The sequence below is a fragment of the Molossus molossus genome, unplaced genomic scaffold (genome assembly GCF_014108415.1).
Source record: "Molossus molossus isolate mMolMol1 unplaced genomic scaffold, mMolMol1.p scaffold_m16_p_1, whole genome shotgun sequence".
Lineage (NCBI taxonomy): Eukaryota > Metazoa > Chordata > Mammalia > Chiroptera > Molossidae > Molossus > Molossus molossus.
This window is the reverse complement of record NW_023425344.1, coordinates 180,578,920-180,603,446: the sequence shown is the minus strand read 5'-3', so window position 1 is coordinate 180,603,446 and position 24,527 is coordinate 180,578,920. Positions and strand designations below refer to the sequence as shown.

Below are 24,527 nucleotides of genomic sequence, written 5' to 3'. Positions count from 1 at the left end.
ATCCCAGTTTAAGATCATCCTGAGGTAGTGTCTGTCGGTTTCTTCATTACTGAGGCATCAACGTGATTCTTGTTAATGAAATACCGTGTTAACTGTAGTTGGATTGTGATGGTTTCCTCTGACTCCTGGTATCTTTCATAAATGGCCATCAGCTCATGAACAATGGAAAACGTAATACCAGAAATAATCATTGAATATCCTTTCTTCATTATTTTTCACAGCCAGTTCCAATGATTATCAGTTTGAGTACCAGAGATTATGAAGGATGTCACCTGCAAAGATTGGTATTAAATGCAGCTCTTTCAGAACAGAAAGCAGCAAACACCCTTCAAGCCCAAACACCCCAAGAGTATGTTTATTAAAGCTGGGGACAGTGAAATGAAGAAAGTGCTGAGGGCCTGGCCAGTGTGGTTCAGTGGATTGAGTGTCCTCCCATGGATTGAGAGGTCCTGGTTTGATTCCCAGTCAGAGCACATGCCTGGGTTGTGGGCTCGATCCCTAGTAGGGGGCGTGCAGGAGGCAGCCTATTGATGTTTCCCTCTCACATCGATGTTTCTGTCTCTTCCTCCCTACCTGTCTCTTTAAAAAAATCAATAACATATTTTGTAAAAAGAAAGGGCTTAGTCTGGCCGGTGTAGCTCAATGGTTGAGCATCGACCCATGCACCAGGAGGTCACCGGTTTGATTCGCGATCAGAACACGTGCCCAGGTTGTGGGCCCAATCCTCGTTTGGGGGCATGCGGGAGGCAGCTAATCAATGTCCTCTCTCACCGATGTTTCTATCTTCCCCCCTCACTTCCTTTCTCTCTAAAACCAACAAAGGAAAAATTTTTTTTTTAAAAAGAAAGGGCTTAGGATAGAAGAAGCAACAGGAGAGAGCCTAGGTGGCGCTCTGCTTTGACTCCCTAGAAACGTATTAGAACGAAGTGAGCTAAGGCAGGGCTGCTGTTGCTCACTGAAAATTCAGAGAAAAGGAGGCCCCGGAGACAGGTTCAGGGATGAGCTGTTGCTGCCCACTGCTGCCCTGGTTGCAAGTCTCGTGGGGGCCCTTAGTGTTTAGGAGAAAAAAATAAAGATACACGCCACAGAGAGCCCAGGAAGTCCTTTCTAAGTACGACACAAAACCCAGAAGCCACACACAAATACAAGCTCACATAGACACAAACAATAACCACATCAAAAAACACCATATATACCACATATCACAAAGAAATAATTTCCTTGATATAAAATGAGTGCTTACAAATTAGTAACAGACCAACAACTTAGTAGAAAGGTATATGACAAACAATTCACAACAAAGAAAAGCAAAATGGCTCTTAAACATATGAAAAGATGCTTTACTCATAATGAGAGAAATGCAAACTGAAATTAAAATAAAATACCAGTCTCAGATAGGCAAAACTCACCGATGAAAGGCAACTTGGCAACATCAACCAAAATTAAAATACACATTCCTTTAACTCCAATATCTCTTTTGGGAATTTTTCTATAGATATACTCCTACCAGAATGAAATGATATACCTAGAAAATTCATTGCAATATTATTTGTAATAACAAAGTATTCCAAACAACCTAAATGTTTATCAATAGGGAACTTGTTAAATAAACTGACATCATAAACGGAAGTGGAGATGCATATGTATAGCTAGGGAGCCTCTTCATAGGGAGCTAGAGGCTCTGTAGGGTATACTAGACTTGAATTACATATATAAAATGGAAACAATAATTGTACCTAATGCACAAGGTTGTTGTGAACATTAAATGAGTTAAAATACATCCAAAAGTACTTAGAACAATATCCAGACTCTATACCGTTAGCTATTTATTTATATATATTGTTAGTAAAAAGAACAAGGGGCAAAAGAGCATGTGCAATACTTTTTTTTTCCTTTATTGATTTCAGAGAGAGAGAAACTGAGAAGGAGAGAGATAGAAACATTGATGAGAGAACATCGACTAACTGCCTCCTGCATGCCCCCTACTGGGGATCGGGCCCACAACCTGGGCATGTGCCCTGACCAGGAATTGAACCAGTGACCTCGGTGCATGGGTCGATGCTCAACCACTGAGTTACACTAGTTGGGCTGCCATACTTTTTTAAAAAGTAAAATAAGTATATGGGTAAAATATCCCTTAAAAACTTCAACATAAATCAGTAATTGTGGTTGCTTCTAGAGAGAGTAACTGAGGGGCCAGGGGGCAAGGCAACTTATTTTCACTGTGTATCTTTCTATACTTTTTTTTGTTTTTTGTTTTGTTAATTCTCACCCCAGGACATTTTTCCATTGGTTTTCAGAAAGAGTGAAAGGGAGGGAGGGAGAGAGAGAGAGAGAGAAAAATCATTGTGAGAGAGACATATTGATTGGTTGCCTCCTGCATGATTCCAACTAGAGCTAGGGATTGAACCCAAAACCCAGGCATGTGCCTTTGATCAGGAATTGAACCCAAGACCCTCGGGTCCGAGAACCGACACTCTAACCAGCCAGGGCCCTTTCTATACTTTACATTTTTTACCATGGGCCCCGCTGGTGTGGCTCAGTGGTTGAGCATGGTCCCATGCACCAAGAGGTCACTGGTTCAAGACCGGGTCAGGGCACATGCCCATGTTTTGGGCTCGATCCCCAGTGGGGGGCATGCGGGAGGCAGCCAATGTTCTCTCTCATTGATGTTTCTATCTCTCTCTCCCTCTCCTTTCCTCCTCTCTAAAAAAATCAATAAAGAAAAAAAAATTATAAATTTTTAACATGGATATATGACATCTATGTGAAAAGATAAATTAATTTTTTAAATAGTAAAATATCAATCAGAAACACATAAAAAAAAGTAATTAAATTTTATGAGATGTAGAATTCATATTCCGAGCTTCTCCATTAGTGTTATATTGTTAACATGATTATACATTGCAGTCACCGAATGAGTTTTCAAACACTTGGGGCACACTTTCAGATTATTGGTGCAACACAGTGCTTGCACCCCTAAGTGTGGTCCTCAGACTGGCAGTCTGGGTATCACCTAGGAATCTGTCAGAAATATAGAATCTCAGGCCCCACCTCAGAACTGCTGAATCAGAGTCTACATTTTTTTTTATCCTCACCTGAGGATATTTCTCCACTTTTTTGTTCAGATAGAGTGGGAGGGGGAGAGAGAGAGAGAGACACAGAGAAAGAGAGAGAGAGAGAGAGAAGGAGAAAACCATTGATGTGAAAGGAACACATCGAGTGGCTGCCACCCGCATGACCCCAACCAGGGCCGGGGACAAACTGCAACAGAGGTACGTGCCCTCAGTGGGAACCGAACCCGAGTCTCTCTGGACGGCAGGCCGACGCTCCAACCACTGAGCCAAACTGGCCAGGGCCAGAGTCTACACTTTAACAAGATTCTCAGGTGTTTTATCTGAAGGATCTTGTTTGAGGTATGAGAAACTCTGAGCTGGAAGACATAATAAAAAACACTGTTTTAATTTCGTCTCTAATCTTTGACACCCCCCACCCCACCTCTCAAAATTGCTGTGGTTAGACGATTCTGGAAAACAAATTGCTGAGTGACAGAAAGCAAGCAAAATGATCCAACCTATATGACTCCATTTATATGGTCTTCCAAAAGAGCTACACTAATCATGGTGTTATTTTATTTATTTTTAAATCCTCACCAGAAGATATTTTTCCATTTATTTTCAGATAGAGTAAGTGGGAGGGAGGGAGAGAGGAAGAAAGAGGAAGAGCAAGAAAGATCTATGTGAGAGAGACACATTGATTAGTTGCCTCCCACATGATTCCAACTGGGGCTGGGGACGAACCACAGCTGAGGTAATGCCCTTGACCGGAATCGAACCCAGGACTCTTTGAACCAAACTGACCAGGACTAATCATGGTGTTAGAAGTCAGGATAGTCTGGCCAGTGTGGCTCAGTAGTTGAGTGTCGACCCATGCACCAAGAGGTCGCAGGTTCGATTCCTATTCAGGGCTCATGCCCAGGTTGTGGGCCAAATCCCCAGTGGGGGGGGGGGGCATGCATGAAGCAGCCAGTTGATATTCCATCTCATTGTTTCTATCTCTCTCTCTAAAATCAATAAATAAATTTAAAAAATTTTAATTCCAATATTATCACCTGTCTCAAACCCCTTGACCATGCCTGGTGTGTGTGTGTGGGGGGGGGCCCACAAGGTGCTTGAGGGAAAGGTACTAAGCTGATAAGATCATCTACACTGATTTAATTACTGATAGATAACTCCCACACACTCATGTCAGAACAGCTGTGCATTTAAAAGGTGCCTACTATTGACTGCGTTCACCCAAAAGATTACATGAATACAATAGAGCTTCAGGGTACTCACTGGAGAGGTGGGAGGAGAGAGAGCACTCTGCTCTCTGACTTAGTGGGTTTGGAGCCTGGATCTACCACTCATTAGCTATACAGGGGTGGGCAAAAGTAGGTTTACAATTGTGGGTACACGAAACAGTTTATCCTTGCATTAGTATTCATTATTGTATTATTCGTATTACAATTGTAAACCTACTTTTGCCGATCCCTGTATAATCTTGGGCAAGTTACTCTGCATTTGTCCTATGGAAGGATGATAATTATAGTCCCGCTCTATAGGAATGTGCTGTGTGTTAAATGAGGTAATATATATGAAGTGCTACGCACAGTGCCTGGCACATAACAGACTATTAATGGACAATTATTTGAGTACAGTTCTTCTCAATCAATAACTTGCAAACACTACCTCATAGGTAATCACTACCTGCAGTTCAGGGCAATCACAGCAGGAAACATTCTGAAAGCCACTTCCCTGAAGCCAATCCAGGTGTCATGGTCCGCGTGGGAACCAGAATCTGGAGAATCAGCAACAGGTTTTTCAGGATATTTGTTTTCAGAGGCAGCTGTCTCATTCCATTACCTTTAGCCAGCAGTGAAATGCCTTTGTCCGGCCCACTTTCCCCACAGCTCCCAGCACAGAGCAGGGCGTTTCTCCAGCCTCCTGTTGCACCTTCCCAGGAGCTGGCTCCAAGATTCTAAACTAAAATTTTCAAGGGGAAGTACTTGCAAGCAAACACATACTTTTCTTTCTAATCCTCAAGAGGCTCACTGTTTTCTCCGCCCACTTCTTCCCAGTTTCCCCTGGCTCCAGGCAATAGTGTGAAGGTGAGAACAAAGTCTCCACCCCAAGGATAGAAGGAAAAAGTCTGATAGAGGGGTAGGAGATAGCCAATGTGGTCTCTTTGTCTTTGTTCGAAGGTGAAGAATTTTTTCAAAATACTTGCATTTTCTTGGGCAGCAGCACTGTAGCACTTTTTTTTTCTTTCTGTTTTTTTTTTTAATCCTCACACGAGGACATTTTTCCATTCTTCTGTTCAGATAGAGTGGGAGGGAGAGAGAGGAAGAGAGAGAGAGAGAGAAACATCGACGTGAAAGGGACACATCAAATGGCTGCCACCCGCACAACCGACCAGGGCCGGGGACAAACTGCAACCGAGGTAGGTGCCCTTAGCAGGAACCGAACCCGGGTCTCTCTGGACTGCAGGCCGACGCTCTAACCGCTGAGCCAAACTGGCCAGGGCACTTTTTTTTTTCTTTAATTGGTTTTTAGAAAGAGAGAAAGACATAGAGAAACATCCAGAGATTTGTTGTCCCACTTATTTATGCATTCATTGGTTGATTCTTGTATGTGCCCTGACCAGGGATTGAAAACAATTTTGGAGCAGCAAGATGCCGTTCGAACCAACTGAGCTACCTGGACAGGGAAAAACATTTGCATTTTCAAAAGGTGGTTATTTCTAGGTGATAGAATATAGATATTTAGCATTTTTAAAATGATTTTCTGCATTGTCCTGTCTACAATGACTATGTATTATCTTTAATATAAGATTCTTTGGGGTCTTCTCTAATTACAAAAGGCAGTTTGTGCTCAATACAAAAAATATGGAAAGCCCCACTGGTGTGGCTCAGGGGACTGAGCATCGTCCCATGGACTGAGAAGTCCCAGTTCAATTCCTGATCAGGACACATGCCCGGGTTGCAGACTTGACCCCTGGTGGGGGGCATGCAGGAGGCAGCAGATCGATGTTTCTCTCTTACATCAATGTTTTTCTCTCTCTCTCTTACTCTCTCTCTAAAAAAAAATCAATATACAGTTTGGAAAGCCTTCTTTTTTTTTTTTATCCTCATCCGGGGACATTTTTACTTTCATCTTCAGATAGAGAGGGAGGAAGAGAGAGAGAGAAACATCAATGTGAGAGAGAAACATTGACCAGTTGCCACCCACATGACTCCCACCAGGGCCGGGGACAAACTGCAACTGAGGTATGTGCCCTTAGTGGGAACTGAACCCGGGTCACTCTGGTCCATGGACCGACGTTCTAAGTGCTGAGCCAAACCGGCTAGGGCTGGAAAGCCTTCTTAATCACATTATGGGAAGGTAACAGCAGTTAACATTTGGGCTGTCTTTCCAGACTTTTTCCTCTGTAGAGATACTTCATCTTTGTGATCTGGAAAAAAAGTAAACATTTAAAAGGCAAAGCCATGGGTCTTTAGTCTTCAATTTTATTTCTGTTTTTAAACAGCATCTAAGAGTTTGAAAATGTTCCTAACAGCAGGGGGCCACCCCATGCACTCGCCCAGCCATGACTGGGGTCCCGACTCCAGTAACGCCCCCTCACCCGCACCAGCCATCAGGACTGGGACAGAAGAGGGTCTCCAGTTAGAGGGAAAGTTGGACTTCAGGGATGCTGCATGGAAGGACTGAGCTCAGACAGCTGCCTTTGTTAGTCTTAGGATATTTCAGGATTTGGTAGCATGCTCAGACATACTATACGAGGGCATGAAGAGGGGCTCCTGGTCTCCTCTCTGGCCTCACTCATTCTTAGGCAAGCCCTACAGCACCCTCTTGCTAGGCTCAAGACACTGCCTTTAGAAACTGGGCAAATTGTAGCCTGTGGTTATCCAGCATGCCTCTCTATGACCTGGTCAGCTGCACTTTACCCCTGACCTAAGCAAGGTTGGTAATCAGGAAGGTGACAACCATTCAGACCTGACAGTGTTCCACTGCCTCCTACCACAGGGCTTAGGTCCTGACTATACCAACCCCTTACTCTCACCTAAAGGGGAATAATGCAAGGGCACCTCTGTGAGGAGGGGCCAACCTGGGCTCCAAGCATGGGCACAGGTGGGCCCCCAGGCTACAAACACCTCAGTGCAGGCACCGAAGCAGGAGAGGCAGATTGGCCAGGAGAGTAGGGCCCACAGGGCTAGATATACTCTCCCCCAACTCCTTTCCACACCCATGGTAACCATGGAAACATAACCGCCCCCTCCTGCCAACTGCCTGAATTTAGACAACCAGGCCTGGCCCACCTCCCCCCAGCCAAGGCCTGAAATGAAGAGACCAGGCTGGCCACAGAATGGCTGCAGGAAGAACTGGGATTGGGCGATTTGGTCAGTCCAGGCTTCCAGCACAGCTTGGGAAGACTACCACAGGAGCCTCCATGCCTTGCTGCCTGGGCTGGGGTCAGATGGGGCTAGGTTAGCTAGCAGAGCCAGCTGCATGGTTCCGGATGCCCTCTGCCTGTGGGCTAACAGCTACTGTGGGGCAGTAGCCCTTGCTGCAGCAGCAGCAGTCTCTGGGACTCGTTGAGGGGGCTTTCTGGCTGCTGCTCCTCCTGCCTGGGCTGCTCAGCTAGCCCTCCAGGGCTGAGAATGTACCGATAGTCACTGGGGGTACCTCCCATTGCCCCCATGCTACTGCCACTCTCAGCCCCGGTACTGGCCTGGTCCCCACCAGGCAGCTCCAGGTTGCCTCCCTCAGCAGGCTCCTCAGCTCTCTCAAGGTTGATGTACAAGGGGTCCCGGCTGGTGGACAGCACGGACAGGTGGCCCAGAATGTTTTCCAGCTCCATTCGCAGGCACGTGAAGCTTGGGCGCTGCTTGGGGTTGGCACTCCAGCACTGGTACATGAGCTCATACCTGGGCCAGACAGGAGGGGGAGGGGAGGTAGTGAGGAGCCAGATGAAAGAGGAAGTGGGGTCCTTCCCTCAAAAGCAGAGGCCTCTTCATCATACAAAACCAGGATTCAAAAAATTATTTAACACATTCATGTGTAGGGCTTACCATACATTAGGAACTCTTCTAAGTATCTTGTGTTTATTATTTACTTCTCATAACAACCCTATGAAATAAATAATCCCTACTCTACCTGTATAGAAACTGAGGCCCAGAGGTTAAGAACCTTGACTAAGGTCACACAAATAGAAAGTGATGAAGTTGCAATTGGAAGCCAGGTGGGTTGGTCCCAGAGTGCCCCCTACTCTGTCTTAGGAGGAAGCACTGGAAGTGTTTTTGTCTTGTGGCTCACAGCCTGGAATGTGCATTTCAGCATCCACCCTTTGTCCTAAATCCTCACCCATTCGGGCAACCTTTGTTCAATGATACCTTTGAGAACCTGAGAAAAGCTTCCAGCCCTCTCCCCCTGGCAGGAACACTTTTGACATTCGATTTCAAGAACCTTACAGATTCTCTGAGGTCTTATCCTGATCCTGGGACATGCCTCAGGCTGAGAGAAAAAGTAGTAGTGGGAAGGGGCTGAGACCAGATTAGTCAGAGAAAGCAAATGCCTAACCTTCTTGCCTGTGCCCAAAATAAAAGTTACAAACACTGCCCGCATACCAGCCTTCCTGAGAGGGGCCTCCGATGGTGGAGAAATCATGCCAGACACTGAGTCGGCCGTGGGAATGGTCTGGGGCCATGGGTCTGTGGCCAGGCTGGGATACATTGTCAAGGCTGTGCTAGGAGCCAGCTGGCACCTGTCCACTAGGCTGCCTGGTGGGAGGCCAGCATCCGTCCACCCTCTATTGACAACACTCGCTCCAGGCCTAGAGACTAAGCCAGGGATTGGTCCCCACTGCCCAGCACACTGCAGCTCCAGAAGCCTAGGCAGACTGCAGCCAAGGGCTGAGCATCCTGCCCCTGCCGTGCCCTGAGCTCTGCTCAGTGAATAGGAGGGGCAGCGCCTGCTTCGTGACTCAGATTTCTCTCTTACCCAAAGTCCAGCTCAGGGCACTACAAACCCACTACCCTGGAGAAAGAGGACCCCACCATTCAACCTGTACACATTCTTGGACCACTGGAGGGCCAAATCCACAGCAAGAAACAGAGATAATCTTCCTCTAATCCTATGAGGAAACGACTAGTGTTAACCCTTTTGTAGATGAGGAGCTGGGATTAAAGACGTTAAGCCATATGACCAATGTCACACAGCTCTTTGGTGGACGAGCTGGGGTTTGAACCTAGATCCCTGTTATTTTAGAATATGTGCCTCTTAACCACGACGCCAACTGTGACTTGTCTGTTCTAGTGTCATTCTCTCACCTCATGCAAGACAGAGTCTCCCTGGGCCCCAAGGACCTTTTCACTAGTACCAGAGAGAGGGAGTCCCTTTACTCCCTCAGGAGGCTGAGACAGGAAAAGGACCCAAACTCCTGCCCCCACACTCCCTCCCTGTCAAGCAAGGAATGTGATGGAGTGAGCAGCTTTTTCCTGGCCCCCTGTGGCCCTTGCTTAGGGGAGGGAAAGCTCTGCTCAGGAGGGTTTCTCAGACCAGCTGGGGACTGAGCGGGCATGGGGGTGGGGAGAAGTTGCCAGGGAAGCCTGCACTGACTGCTGCTCAGTCCTGTGACTTCTGCTTTCGGAGCTCTGGTCGTCTCTAGAAACAGGAGAAAACAGAGTGACAGGAAAAGGCTGGAGCAAGAAGTGTGAGATGAGACAGAAGGAAAGAAAGAAAACAGGGAGGCGGTAGATGAAGTAGTTTGGGGTGACGGTCAGGCTTCCCTCTAATGAATGACAAGGACATTTCCCAAAAAAAGGTCTAAGTGAGACTCTGAGCTGCCACTGGCCCAGCAGTTGTGGTGGTAGCCATCAACTGAAACCCCAAATTCCTGTTTCCTCCAGAATTCCCTTCCACAAGCACTTACACGTCTTCCATACAGTCCGGAGGCTGTTTCAGGCGGTTCCCGCCGATGAGGTAGTTATAAATCTCAGCGTTCTCGATGCCAGCATATGGCGTCTGCCCACGAGTCATAATCTCCCACATGGTCACCCCAAAGGCCCACTGGGACAGAATCAGGTAGAAGAAAAGGTGTCACTAGTCTTCCTGAGCCAGGCAGAGCCCGGAGGCAAGCACATCTCGGGGCTCAGGGGCCTCATACAAGCCAATCAAAGCCCAGAGCACCGACCAGGCTGGGCCCTGGAGGGTCCTCAAGGTCCACCCACATACTAGTCATACCACGTGTGTCACCACTGAGCTCACTGTGCCACCACACTCACCACATCACTGTGCACAGTATACAGGTTGTCGGCCAGGCTCTCCAGGGCCAGCCATTTGACAGGCAATTTGGAGGCACAGCCCTGACGGTAGTAGTCCCCGCTATAGATCTTCCGGGAGAGTCCAAAGTCGGCCACACACACAGTCATGTCTTCTGCCAGCCTGTGAGGAGTATTGGGGGGGGGGTCACGCTGGCAGCCTTACTAACGCCAGGGCATCTTTGCTCCCAAGCTGTCCCCTTGCGTAGCAGATACAGCCCCAGGCAAGAGCTGACCATTAGCCAGCTCCTCCTGGCACTAGCCATTCCCCCCCAATTCCCGAGCCCCCAGAATTCACATACATGCAATTCCGAGCAGCCAGGTCTCGGTGGATAAAGTTCCGGGAACTCAGGTACTCCATGCCACAGGCAATGTCCACCATGAACCGAATCAGGGTCTGCAGGGGCAGGTTCTAGTGGGCAGACAGAGCAAGCTCAGTCTGGATCTGCCTGTCCAGCCAGGGCAGGATAAATGGGCTTCCCCGGCCAGAAAGCGTAAAGACTGTACTTGGAATCACTGAAAGGAAGGGGATAGAGGGGCTTCCCAAAGCAAGGAAGCTTTGGCAAACCTTCCAGAACACCCAGGAGTCAAGATTCCCCCAGTCTGGTCTCTTCTCCCAGAAAAGACTCCACAGGTCTCTTCTCCCAGAAAAGTCCTTGCCCAGCCTAAAATGCCCAGTAAGCATAAAGAGTCAAACTCGGAGCCCGCCTCCTCCCAACCAGTTCAATCGGCCCTTCCCACCCAGGCAAGCTCTCTCCCAGAGTTTCTGTCCCTTTCCAACTCCTGGCCACTCCCACCCAGGCACTCACAAAGGGGTTCTCCCCAATCCGGGAGGCAAGCAGGAAGGCATGCAGGTCTCCGTGCTTCATGAAGGGCAGGATGACCATGGGGATGGGAAGACGGCCTTTGGCCCTGCTCCGGAGGCTGACTCCTGGGAACAAGGGAGAGTCAGGAGCAGGGCACATAAGTTAGAGGATGGCTCAGGCATCCACATGAGCCCCTGCTTGCTGGGTCCTACCTCTAGCCCTGGTCTCCTACCTCTTTCACTACAAGTTCCACACTGGCCTGGTGACCACCCAGGATGAGCTTTGGCTGCCCCCAGATCTCTGGAGCATCTTCCCTGTCCCCTCTTTCTCCTTCATGCGTAGACCTTTGGTATAGGGCCCGCAAACTAAAGTCCTTACCTGGAGTCTGATCAGATTTCAACCAAGACTTCCAGCTGTTTTGCCACCTGCTTACTCACCAGGTTAAGTCTGAACTTCTCTCCCACAGGCTGCCCTCCTACCTTTGGGAGCACAGTTTTAACCTTATTTTGTATCTGCCTTCCCTAAGAAGGAGCTTACCAACAAGCTTGGCCACATGTGGGTGGTCAAACTCCTTCATGCAAGCCGCTTCCCTGAGGAACTCTTCAATGTCGCTTGAGGCAATGATGTCAGCTGGGGAAAAAGGATGGGAGGAGGAATGAGGAAGATGCATTCTGACCCACGACTAGGCCTTGTCCTTCAGATGTCCTGAGCTTCCCAGGGGGCCCAAGAAACAGTCTGGTCATAAGCAGGAGAAACACTGCTATAGGAGTGGTGCCAACAGTTTCTCTACTTGCTAATGCCTTCCCTTTGGACAGCCCAGCAGCTCAACTAACCACAGCTTTCATCACTCTGAGTGAGCCCAGAGGATGTCACTGCTGACAGCAGAGAGCAAAGGCTGGGGCATAAATGTGTGTGGGTTCGTGCCTGTGGATTATTCACGTGGCCTCCCAGTTAGTGCTGACTAATGCTTCTTGGAAAGTCCAGGGTCCCAGCAAAGCCTGCTTCAGGATCCATCACCCCTTTCATCCTCCCCAGTGATGCCCTCGCTCCACATCTATTCTTCTCCACTCACCTTTCAGCATCTTTACGGCCACTTTCACAAAGGAGCCATCCTCCTGCTTCAACTGGGCCTCCCGCACTGAACCAAACTCTCCTACAAACCAATCCAAACTATGGTGAGTCCCCTCACCCTCCTGTCTTCCACCCCCATCCCTCCAGGTGACCCTCCATAGGGACACAGACTCATTAGACTCTGGGGCGATTGGCAGGGGCTTCCTATTCCACAGCCAGAGCAAAGTATGCCGGGAGTGACTCCTCATCAGCACTCCTTGTCCCCAGCTACCCTTCCCCCAAGCATCCCAAACTCAGGAGTCTTATAAGCATATCCTGTTTACAGGAGCTGACCCAAATCCATACCCTCAGAGTGATGGGAGCCACCAAGTGCACCCAGACATGGCAAACTCCACTCATGCCCATCTCTGCACAGCCCCACGTACCTTTGCCCAGCATCCGGCCCAGGGTGAACTGCTGTTCTGGGATGAGCACATCCTCCAGTTTGTCCTTCAGTTCATCGCTGATGCCCAGGCTATCCACTGTTGGGGAGGGGGTCGTGAGAAAGGAGAGGAACCTCTCTGCTCCCTGATCCCAAACACAGCCTGCCTCCTCCACCCCAGACTCCACCCACAGAGCAGAGATGAGCTTAATGTAGCTCTCCCACCACAAGAATGGTGACCTCCACAGGGGTGAGGTCTGTGTGTCTTTTCCACACTGTGTGCTTGGGACTCACCAAGGTTCAGACATATCAGTCAAATTAATGAATTAGTAAAAGGAATACAGATAGGGGCACAAGATAGCCCATCCTTCCCTTGTAGGGCTTCCCCACCACTCACATGTGGCCTCGATCCGTTCAGGCCTTTCCCGATTGAAGGACCGGGCTGCCCGGAAGTGAACAGCTGGCTCCCCTCGGGCCATGACACTGTCAAAGGCTTGCCTAAAGGGAAACCCAGAACTTGGGGTCAGCTCCAAGGTCTTCAGTCATCACCTTCCTCTCCCTCTGTGTCCCTACCACTTACCCGAACCGTGTCTCCTTCCGCCTCTTTCGGAGCAAGATGAGAGCCAGGGCAGCAGCCGTCACCAGGGCTGTCAGCACACCGAGGACCACAGGCACCCAGGATGTGCGGCTGTGGGGAGGGCCCTGCTGGCCTGAGGGAGACAGGCATGAGGTAGGCTGACACCAAAGAGTCCCTCTAAACTCTCCAGTGATAGTCATCTGGCCTGGTCAAGAGATTCCCTTAAATCAATTAAGGACCTGAGTGGAAAGATGCACCAAAAGGAGACCAGGGAGTTCCTACCATGTCCGTGACAGGCCCTGGCTATTGGACCTATAGCACAACCAGAGAATGAGATGTAGTTTAAATATAAACCCTAGCCTCGACTGCTTGACTCTGAGTCTTTGGGCCCAGTGGGAGGTAAGGTGCTGCCAGCCTCCTAGGGTGCCTTCGAAAGCCCTCTTCCTGTCCCCTCCCTCTACAGGCCTCACCTGCGTGGTCATGAGAAAAGACCACCAGTGGCTGACTCCAAGGCCCACAGCCAACTGCATTGAAGACACACACACGTACAATCAGGTCCTTCTGAGGATCCCACACTGTCAAGTTGGCCCAGGTCCCCTCCACTATCAGTTCACCCTGCAGCCAAGAAAAGCCCCCATCCCACACTGAGTCTGAGGAAGAGGCCTCCAGCTGGGGCCAGAAGGCAGAAGGTCTGGCTGGGAACTTGGAAGCCTAAGGGCACTAGGGGTTCAGAGGTTGCAGGAACACAACCTGCTGAGAGTTATCACATTCCCACTCCAGGCTCCAGGCTGCAGAGGCCTCTCCCAAACACAAATGCAGCTCAGTCCCTGGAATGCAGAGGTGGGGGATGGAAGGGACCCAGGCTGCAGATAAGGCCTTATCTGTGCGCTTCCTGGGTTTGTGCAGAAATGTACTTCCTGCTTTACATACAAAGTAGCCAATGGATGCAATCCTAACAGGAGACATAATCCAATAAGAAGTGCAGCTTGCAGGGGAAGGTGGGAGGAGTGGGCTTCCTGGGGTGGTAGGAGGCCCAGCCCACCAAGACCCCCCAGGCCTACCAAGGACAGCCATTCTGAAGCCAAAGGCCGTAGAGTCCTGAAGGGGTGACTCTGGTACACCTAGAGAATGGGGGCTTCTGTCTTCCCTTACCTGGGTTCCGTTGTCTTGAACCCAGGACAGTTTATAAGGTCCCAGGGGGCTTTCGAAAGGGCCCTCGGGGATCACTTCTTCCCACTCCAGGATAAGACCTGAGTCTGTGCGAATGGCATGGAGGTTCTGGGGAGCGCTGGCTGGGGCTGCATCCAAAGAGAGAAGGTTGCTAAGAGCCCTGCCCTTCCCACCATCACTATCCCATGCAGGCCTTTGGAGCCAACTCCCAAGAACTAAACAGCTAAGAGACCAACAGGTGGGATGAAAAGCTTGCCTCCCAGTTCTGACTGCTCTCACCCTGTGCTGGGGAGGGCTTAGCAATGGCAGAATCTCTGCTAGGCATAGTTGCTCTTAATCACCTTGGTGACTGCCTCAGCCACACTCTTCACTATTCCCGGCACAGTCCTGCCAGCCTCCTTGCAATTGCTAGAGAACCCCAAACATGTTCCCACCATAGGGTCTTTGCGCTCACTGAGCGCTCTTCCTGCAGTGATTTTGCCCCCCAAACATGGCTCCTTCCTTATCAATTCCTGAACCACCCTGGGGCACTCTTTATCTGATCTTATCTACTTTGCTTATCTGTTCCACTCACTAAAACAGAGCTGCATGGGAGGGGGCAGAATTTAGCTAGTTCACACGTATGCTGCAGGCACTCAGTTAGTATTTGCTAAATGATGCATAAAGTTCCCTCTCAGGTAGCACTTCTCCCAGTCAACCCCACCCAGTCCTTCTCCGCTCCAGCCCTGCCCAGCTTGTCTGCTCTGTAAGTCCCTTACCTAGACCCTTTGTCCGAAAGGGCACCCAGTCAGCATATGGAGAAGGCCCCAAGGCATTGGTACAGCGCACCCTGAGGCTGTAGTTGGTGTCAGGTGCCAGGTCACGGAGAAGGCAGGTAAAAGGTGGCACAGGGACCACAACAGCCAGGACCTCCCAGTCTCCTGGGGCCTGTGTCACCTACAGAAAAGCAGAAAACTAATGATGTAGAGTGAGACGGAAGATGGGATAGGTATGGGTATGGGTTGGAGGGACTTGGGCTCATGTCTCCTAAGACTAAGTCTATCAGCAAACACTTGCAGCCTACCCTTTCCCACCACCCTTCGCCCTTCTAACAACATACCAGGTTCCACACCTCCATGCCTTTGCAAATGCTATTCCCTTTGCTTAGAATGACCTGTTCTTCCTAGCAAAGTCCAACTCATCCTTTAAGAATAACCACAAATACCAGTTTCTCTGTGAAAGCCTTTCTCAGCTACACCAGAAAAGGCATGCCCCTTTGTGCTTGGTGCATAACTTGGTTAGAGTAGTCACCACTTATTGTAACTGTGTGCCAGCCAGCTGAGTCTCGGAGCTTCTCAAGGGCACAGTAACTGGGAGCCTAGGGGTACTGTGAACCAGGCCTTCGCCTCCCATTTTGGGAGCGCAGGGCAACAGTACAAATGGAGATCCATGTGCCATATGGCTAAATATTTAAATGTTATACATCAGCTAACAAAGTATTAAATAAAACTTTTTCTATCTTAATATATTGACAAACAAAGCTTCAAAACAACCCGGAAGGTCAGGTTTGCATTTGTAATCCTCCAAATCCTTAGACTACCAAGCCAGAATGTGGTGACACAAGGACTGTACCTGGAGGGTCATCATGTGCATGGGTGTGGAAATATTGCCTGCATACCCATCCCCCAACAGACGGCTGCCCTATGGACACAGAGGTGCACATACCATACCCCCCCAAAGATGGCTCAGAGGAGAGGCCCACACAGGCCTGGAAGCAGACTTGCCATAAGAAAAAAATTCCTGAGTATCAAGAGTTCGGTATGGTGTGGTGCTTGGGGGGGAGGGCAGTCCTCATGATCTGGACAGGCACGTCCCACTTGCCCAGGGCCAAGGGGTGAAGGGGTGCAGCCAAAGGAGTGCCAGAGTGGAGTCCTCTAAATGGTGGAGCCCAGAGAAAGGGCCTCTTGGGGGGGGGACTGCCTAGAATAATTTCGAAGGTGCTCATTAAATAATACCTTTTTTTAAAATCCTCACTCGAGGACATTTTTGCATTTATCTTCAGACAGAATGGGAAGGAGAGAGGGGGGAAGAGAGAGAGAGAAACATCGATGTGAGAGAGACACGTCGAGTGGTTGCCACCTGCACAACCCCAATGGAGGCCGGGGACAAACTGCCATCGAGGTTCGTGCCCTTAGCGGGAATCTGTGGTCCACGGGCAGACACTCTAACCGCTGAGCCAAACCGGCCAGGGCAATAATACCTTTTGAGTAAACATCCGAAAATGAATAAGCCTGCATCACCTCTTGTGTCTAGTATCACCTTACCCAGGTCGTTCACTCTCTGGGGCTTAGAACCCCTCCTGGTCCCCTTCTCTTTAGCATGAGTTAGGGAGTGAGGAACGAGAAGGCAGGTATCAGATAAATCAAAGGTGCAGGTTTTTGTCAAGATAAGAAAAATCCTTCCAGACATCCCAAATCTGCTCCAGTGATTTGCTTTTCAGCCTGAAGAATACATAAGGGTTTCAGCCGATCTGCCCAATCACCTGGTTGCCAGAGCACCCTGTGATAAGAGGCAGTGGCCTGGACTGTTCCTAGTAAGGAAACAACACCTGAATTGAGCTGGAATGAACATGGCCAGGAGAGTCTGTCCCGCCCTCTGTTTACCTGGACTGTACAGGATTGAAGCACGGCTCGGCCATCGGCACCTGGTGTCCAGGCCACACTAGCATTGCTGCTGGAGAGTTTTGTCACGGTGATGTTGAAGGGGGCTGCAGGCAGTGCTGTAGATGGGAACTTAGAGTCAGTGTCCTGGAGTTTGGTGCCCAGGAAGGATACGAGGGGAAGGGACAGAAGGCATGGGAGTCAAGCCTTGAGTCCCTCCCTAGAGTCTGCCCCCCTTAAACTAAAGATGACTACTCAGCACTGCCAGGACCACAGTAACATACAGGCCAAGCAACCAGTAGGAGACACATGCTCATACCCAGGAGAGTGCCTAGGCTGTGGAGAGAGGCTGCCTCTCCCTGAATCAGGGGCTCTGTCTGACCAAGGAAACAGATAAGATAGTGGCGGGAGGTGAGGTGGGAGGGAGTTCCTCGGCCTTGGAAGAAAACCCTGCAGCCACAGCCCATTCCTCTACAAGCTGGCTTTCTCCCCTTCCTTTCTTCCCTCCCTCTGCGCAAATCAGCCCTTTGAGTCTCCTCTATCATCCTGCCAGGCTGTTTCCCCTCCCCCATTCCCTCCACAGGGGCTGGCGGAAACAAGGCTGGGCATGAGCCCTGACCATCTCCTGCTGGCTCCCTCTTCTCTCTCCCTCCCAAGCACTCGGCTTCAGGACGGGAAATCTGCTCTGACGTCAGGTTTCTATTCTCATCTCAGCCTCAGCAGGGTCTCAGGTGTTCCCACTAGGAATGGAGCTTTGCCAATTAACCCCTCATCCTCAGATCCCAGCTTGACTGAGAAGAGCTGGAACACCAAAGGATTCTGCCTTTACCCACTGCTGCACAGCTTGCTGGAAAAGCCCTGCCTCACCTACCCTCCCCCACAGTCCTCCTACCTTGAAGATGAACCGTGGCTGGGCGGGAAGAGGCCAGGCCTTTCAGGTTGTGAGCTTCACAGGTGAACACAGTGCTCTGGGTCACCCCTGGGACCAGAAAACCTCAGTCAGCTCACACCCCCACCCCCAAGCAGCAACTCCCACTCAGTCTGGGAGTGGGGAAGGTGGATACTTAGACTCCTGATCTTAATATCCTAGAAGTCCCTCCAGCTAAAGGAAGGGGCTAGAATAGTGGAGGATAGCAGAATGAACAGGGGCTGTGAGAGTCTAATGGGCCTGTGTAGAAATTCAAAGGCTGGGGTTCCATCTTCTCATCTCCCAAACGAGAGAACTGTGAGAGCCAAATGATGTCAAGTGCATGGCACAGTAAGCACTTGAGAAATGCTACACCACCCCTCCCACCTCAATCCCATCTCCCAAAGACAGCACAAAACTGCCTCCCTTTTCTGGTCACTCCTTTATTGCACATTCCAGAGCCCTTCTCTATTTGCTCTGTGCCATATCATTGCTGTACTTGCAGATTCTTTGCCTTGCAATACTTCTTGGCTCCTTGTGCATGTGTCTTGTCTCTAATTCTTTGGGGGCTGGACAGATGGCTTCTATTTCTTTTGTATTCCCACCATCCCCCATGGTGCCTAACACAGTGTGGCGTGTGGAGTAGGAGTTCCGGGAGTGCTTATTATCAGGCTGGCTGCCAGAGGGTCCCAACCACGCACATCTGGAAAGAACTGAAAACCCAACCTCCCTTCTAATTTGCTCCAACCCAGCACCTCCTAAATAGGACCTGCCCTTGTTTCCAACAGGTCCTGCAGTCCAGCTCATCTCCAGATTCTGATTGCTAAGGGACTTGGAAGATCAGAGCCTGTCCCTCCCACCTACCAGTATATGACACCAAACTCAAACAACAATCTTTTGGCCAGTTCAAGCCTCTACCAGAAACATTAACTTTGTTTCACAGATAAGTGAGCCTCACAAGTATGTGCCAGAGGATCCTGGAGTCCAGGTGGGTGTGCAGGTGTGGCTGCTATAGGTTAACTGTGTGGAGGGAAAACGATATCAGGGCCATTAGGAGAGGAAGCCCTGTATTTTTGTGCTGGCCTCCTCTCCCTGTTTTCCTTTCCCCTGCCATTCCCCACTCTGCAGCCTGAGATTCTCGTCTTCTAGGCAAGTCTGCCAGACACTCCTCCTAGCTCTGCGTGGGCTGGTTCCTGGCTCCTTTCCTTGGGAGGAGCAGGGAGGGGGGGGAGGGGAGGAATCGGTGCCCCTGGTCCCACCCAATTCATCTTCCAGGGCCAGTTGTACATAGCCTGCACTATCGTGAACCAGGGAAAGAGGCCCCAACATCCTCCTTACCCACACAAAGCAGGATCACCACTAATCTGCCCACCCAGCTGGCCCAGCATATCTGATTAATGAGCTTAGCAATGGTGCAGATCACGCACCCAGGCACCAGGGTTTGCTCTGGACACTCACAACAGCAAACAGTGATTTAAGCAGATCTCAACTCTGACAACCTCACCACCCCTGTTCAAAGCCCCTCCTGAGGCTGCTCACCTGTTACATTTAAAACAGAAGGAGAGGGATAAGGTCCCCCGACCTTTGTGCCTCCACTCCACCAGATAATGGTAACGGGTTCAGGGGGACCCATGGCCTCACAAGACAGTTGGAAAGGGGCATTGGGTGGTACTGCCAGATCTTTCGGCTCCACTGTGAAAAATGGCACACCTAGGGAGAAAAGGAGCATGGGAGTGAGCCTGGAAGGGAGTCAGCTTCCAAATGGCCAAACCACAAGTTTGATACCATTTGAAGCCTCTCTATGTAAGGTCCCACAGGCCCTTATGATTGGGTCAGCTGTAGAACAGGAACCTAGCTTGACAAGAGAGCTTGACCCCCTTAGGAATATGCTTCATGCTGTCCCCTTGGACAGGGCAGACTCTCTCTTACCAGACCAGCTCTGATAGTCCTTCTCTGAGCAAGAGAGGGGGCAGAGGGTGGTGTGCTGGGGGAAGGGCAAAAAGGGAGGAGAAGTGGGAGGGAGCTTGAACAGAGTTGTGCTGGCAGGACCCAGATCCAGTTCAGAGCCCTTTGTTACTTTCTTAGCCACTTTGTTTTCCCGGGCTGAACAGCTTTGAGCTCCCACAGCTGTGGATCCTTCCTCCCCTCCCCCATCTTTCCCCCTCTTGGCCTGGCCACTTGGCAGAACAGGGTCCAACCCCAGATGGGTGCTTGAGGCTTGTTGTTCAGACAACTGAAAGTGACTTGCATCCCATAGGTTGTGAGTCCTAGTTGCCCCTTTGGTTCTCAAATAGCCACACTCCAGTGGGTATGATCTTCCAATGTTGGGGTGGGCCTGGAGCCTGGTACAATCAGGATCCAGAGGGCAGTGAGGCAGCTTTCTTCCACTGAGCTTTCTTCTCCAGAGGTGTGGTCACCAGCAGACAGCCAACATGCCTACGTGCCTCCTCACCTTCTACTGTGAGCCACACTGGCGGAGAGATCTCGGTTTCGCCTCCATCTTCCACCTGGCACCAGTACCGGCCTGCATCAGAACGCTCCACTGACTTCAGGCTGTGGAAACAGGACACCAGGCTCACCTCCCAGGGTCAAGGGGGGCAGCTCTGCTGGGTAGACTCAATGGGTTCAGCCTGCCCCTACTTCTGGAAGTCTCCACAGGTTGTCAAATAAAGAAACCACAGATCTCTGGGCATCAGCACTGCCCCTAGTCCCCAATGTCCCCAGGATGGCATCCCACACCTTCCCTCACAGTCCTGCACCTGAGGAAGCCGATCCAGTGCTGCTCACTGACTGAGATGTACATTTGATCCACACTCCGGACCATAGCCCCGTCCTTCATCCACTGTATGTCAGGATCCTCCATCCCTTCCACACTGCAGTTGAGACTCACCGGCTGCCCCTGAGACACTGTCAGTTTCACCGGGGCTCCCATGAGCTTCAGGCCTGTGAGGTGGAGAGGAGAATGTGTCAGTCAGCTTGAGAAGTCCCTGTCTCTGGAAATATCCCCATCCTCTTCTAGAATCTATCTTCTTGTCAGATGGCTCATTCTCAGCCAATGGCCAAGGACAGTGTGGAAGGGACTTAGACCTGGGCTATGGGAAGGGGCATGACAGGCTCTCCAGGTACCATTTCTACCACTGCCAAGTACCCCCACCCCAACGCTAAGGAAGTGACCTCTTCCCCATACCTCCCTGCTGGGCAATGTTAAGTTCAGATCCCAAAACCAAAAAAAAAAGTCAAGCCAGGCTGAAACAGTGGGTGTTCCCACACACCTGGAGCAGGTGACTGCTATACCCAGCCAGCACAACAGGTAGCCAGTTCTCCACCCAAGGTATCAGCCCAGACCTGCACTGCGGATACCACCCCCCCACACACACCCCACCCAGGCAAATGAAAGGAGGCTAAGGAAGGGAAGGAGGGAGTGCTCCCCTGAAGTGGAGAACATATGGCTGCAAAACCACGTCAGATCAAACACATGGCAGCCTTCCTGGCAGCCGCCTGCTCTATTAATACCTGAATGTGTGCAGGGGCGGGTGCTAGGAAGGTAGGAGGTAGAAGGGAGGGGAGGGGCTCTGAATGGGGAGTCCAAGACCCCTGAGCTACTGTCGCACCAACAGAAGCCACCCTCTGAACACTGCCCCCTGCACGCATGCACAAACACATGTATCTCCTGGTATCCTGGCATGTTTTTAGGCATAGAAGGGCAGGTGAACCATCCACATATCTGAAATCTGATCATGCTTCTTCCTGCCCTGTACTGTGTGAGTATAAACAAATCCTTGGCTCTCTGATCCTGAGACACACACCTTTCAGCTTATAAATACTTGTTACTCTTTCCCTTCCCTTCCCTGCCTGAGAGGCTGATAGGGCATGAAGCGCTGTCTCAAGAGAGGGTGCCGGGTCGGTGCCTGCTGCTCTGGCCTATGTTTTCTTCCTTACTCCCTTCATCCTGTGAGGATCAGTCACAGGACAGGGAGGGATAGGCTCACATACACACCCAGCAGTCCCAGGGGAGTGTACTGTAAACTTGAAGATCCAGAGTGCGGCAAGGAGCACTCCTGTGACTGGCAAATGCCTTCGTGGCTATGTGGGAACACAGAACTAAGCCCCACAAAGACTAGCAACTTTGTCCCAGCCCATCCTCTCCAACATTCCAGGCTTCAGGAAGCTGAGTGGGCACAGGAACTAGAGTATGCCCAGATGTCTTCTGTGACCGGGCACCCTCAGCCGGGGTAACTACATAGTGCCTCTTGGGTGCTCAGCCCCAGCCCCTGTGGTTTCAGAGAGAGAGACCTTGGTGTGTAGAGTGGGAAGAATGGGGGACCCCAGGGCTGGGAGGGGAGAGCAAACAACTAGGAACATAGAGGTGGAAAATCCGGTCCCAAACACCCGCGCTGACCACTCGGTCCACAGCCCCACTCCTTTCCTTTCCACCCCAGCAGAAGAGCCCCGGACAAGAGAAAGTTGGGGGTGGGGCCCCGGGGACCCGACAGCGAACATACCACTACGCCCCCTCCCCGAGCCCCAAGCCTAGGCCTTCCAGCTTTGGTCCCCCCACCCAAACCCCTGGCCCGCCCAGGCCCGGGCTCGCTCGGCTGCGATTCCCGGGCTCCGACCCCGGCCGCGCCCCTCCGCAGCCCCTGCTTCCCGCCGCCTCCCGGGCCAGCCCCTACCTTCGGCCACCGGCTCGGGGAGCAGCAGAGCGGCCAGACCCGCCAGCAGCAGCAGCAGCGGCGGCGGCGGCGGCAGCGGCGGCGGCAGCGGCGGGAGCCCCGACCGCCCCATGCTCCGCCTCAGCGCCATCGGCGGCGACGCCGCACCATGCCGGGCCCGGCCCGCGAGCGACCAGGGAGGAGAAGAGAGGAGGAGGGGGAGGAGGAGGAGGGGAGAGGAGGGGAGAGGAGGGATGCGGGGGGGAGGGGGCCGGCCGGGGGCGGTGCTGGGGCCCGAGCCTCCGAGACCCGCGGCGGCTGAGAGTTGCGGCGGCCGCCGTCAGCAGCGCGGGGTCCCCGGGGCCGCTCCTGGGCCACCGCGCTCCTTCCACAGCTGTCGCCGCCGTCGCCGTCGCCGCCGCCGCCGCTGATTCATGTTCTCTGTGCCGCCGCCTCCTCCCTAGTCCGCCCGCCCGCAGCCGGAGCTCGTACCGCGCCCCCGCGGAGCCCCGGGCGTTTTGCTCCGAGCGCCAACCTGGCGGTTGCCAGCCGGGTCTCCGGTCTCCGGCCTCCGGCCGATCCCCACCCCCATATCTCCCCAGCCCTGGCCAGCACCCCCTGCCCCAGCTACCCCAATGCCGAACCCGAGGATCTGGATGCGTCCTCTGGATTGGCACCCCAGCCACGCTCCTCCTTTCCCGAAACACATTCCCGAATCTTTTCAAACCCAATACTCCCATCCTTCCCCTGAAAACCTCGCTAGAAGCCTCCACCACACCTCAACTTTTGTTCAGACTCTGATCCCGGAACCCAGCACCTGCCTCTCAAGATATAAAGCATCTCAATGTCCTAGACACTTCCAACCATCAGCCCCCCACCCCCACCCCGACATTGTCGTGACTCAGGGCTCCCAACACAGGATCTACTAGCACCCCTTGGTGCCTCTTGGATGAGCCTTTCACCCGAATTCCCCAGTTCGTGCTCCGTTTATCTCCAAGACCTTGGGCCTTGAGTCTTGAGTTTTCCAAGCTCTTCTTGGTAATCCTCAGGTTTGATCTGCTAGACCAAAGTCCAGTGGTCCTTATCTTTGGGGACTGTCATTCTTTCTAGTTGCTTCCCACCGTCTACTCCCATCCCTCAGGACAATGTATGAAAGTTGGCTATAGTATTACAATATCCAGTAAAACATTAGTTTTTACTAGTAGAGCACCTTGCACACAATAGGCACTCCATAAATAAATAAGCAGATGCCTGTTAAATAATTGCCTCAGAGCTTGGCCTGCCCCACAACCAGTAATCACTGGGGTGGCTGTGCCCACGGACATCCTGTTTGGCAGATGCCGTGGTTTCAAATCCAGCCTACCAAGTGTTCCCCTCCCTTTGCTCTTGCCTCTACCTGGGCCCTGGAGCTTACTCCAGAGGGCCCTTCCCAGAACTCCTGGGTGGGGAAGAGGAACAAGCCATCAGTCCCCTGTTTTCCGCAGCCTCCTTGGCTCATTCCAGGGATTCACCTGCTGAGCAGTGAGAGCCTACCTCTTCCCCCACTTGGTCCCATCAGTGTTTGTTTATTAATTACACTAATGATAACAACAGCAGTGCTGGAGGCCGCCTCAGACCCAGCTGGGGGGCGCCCCCAGGCGGCAGCACAGAGAGAGACTACGGAGGCTGTCAGATGGATCTCAGGGGCTTGAGTCTCCGGTTTAACTAAGCACTCCACCAATTTTCTTGGTCACTGTGGGTTGGCTCCAGGACCCTTTCCTAAAGAAAAATAAAACTTGCTCCGTTCCAGAATCCACAGATTCCGAGCTTGGGCTAAATCGAATTACGGAAGGCAGACGGTAGTCTGGGGCTGAAACCAGATTCGCAAGGGCCGCTACTTCGGCAGTGTGGCTGCTGCAGCCCTGCACTTGACAGAGCACTTGACAGA

General features: G+C 51.4%; 1 protein-coding gene across 1 annotated transcript; it reads right to left on the bottom strand.

Moving 5' to 3' along the window:
• Positions 1 to 6,552: 6,552 nt before the first annotated feature.
• Positions 6,553 to 23,034, bottom strand: TYRO3 (TYRO3 protein tyrosine kinase). The gene is made up of 19 exons (XM_036275243.1): positions 22,622 to 23,034; positions 20,708 to 20,891; positions 20,401 to 20,501; positions 19,488 to 19,658; positions 17,934 to 18,020; positions 17,045 to 17,160; positions 15,161 to 15,338; positions 14,385 to 14,530; positions 13,703 to 13,847; positions 13,236 to 13,365; positions 13,053 to 13,153; positions 12,660 to 12,755; positions 12,236 to 12,316; positions 11,701 to 11,793; positions 11,167 to 11,288; positions 10,660 to 10,769; positions 10,322 to 10,481; positions 9,970 to 10,106; positions 6,553 to 7,966 (listed from the first exon to the last, which is right to left on the bottom strand). Exons 1-19 carry the CDS (start codon positions 22,749 to 22,751, stop codon positions 7,576 to 7,578), a joined length of 2,679 nt encoding a protein of 892 aa, XP_036131136.1. The 5' UTR covers positions 22,752 to 23,034; the 3' UTR covers positions 6,553 to 7,575.
• Between the last annotated feature and the right edge of the window lie 1,493 nt (positions 23,035 to 24,527).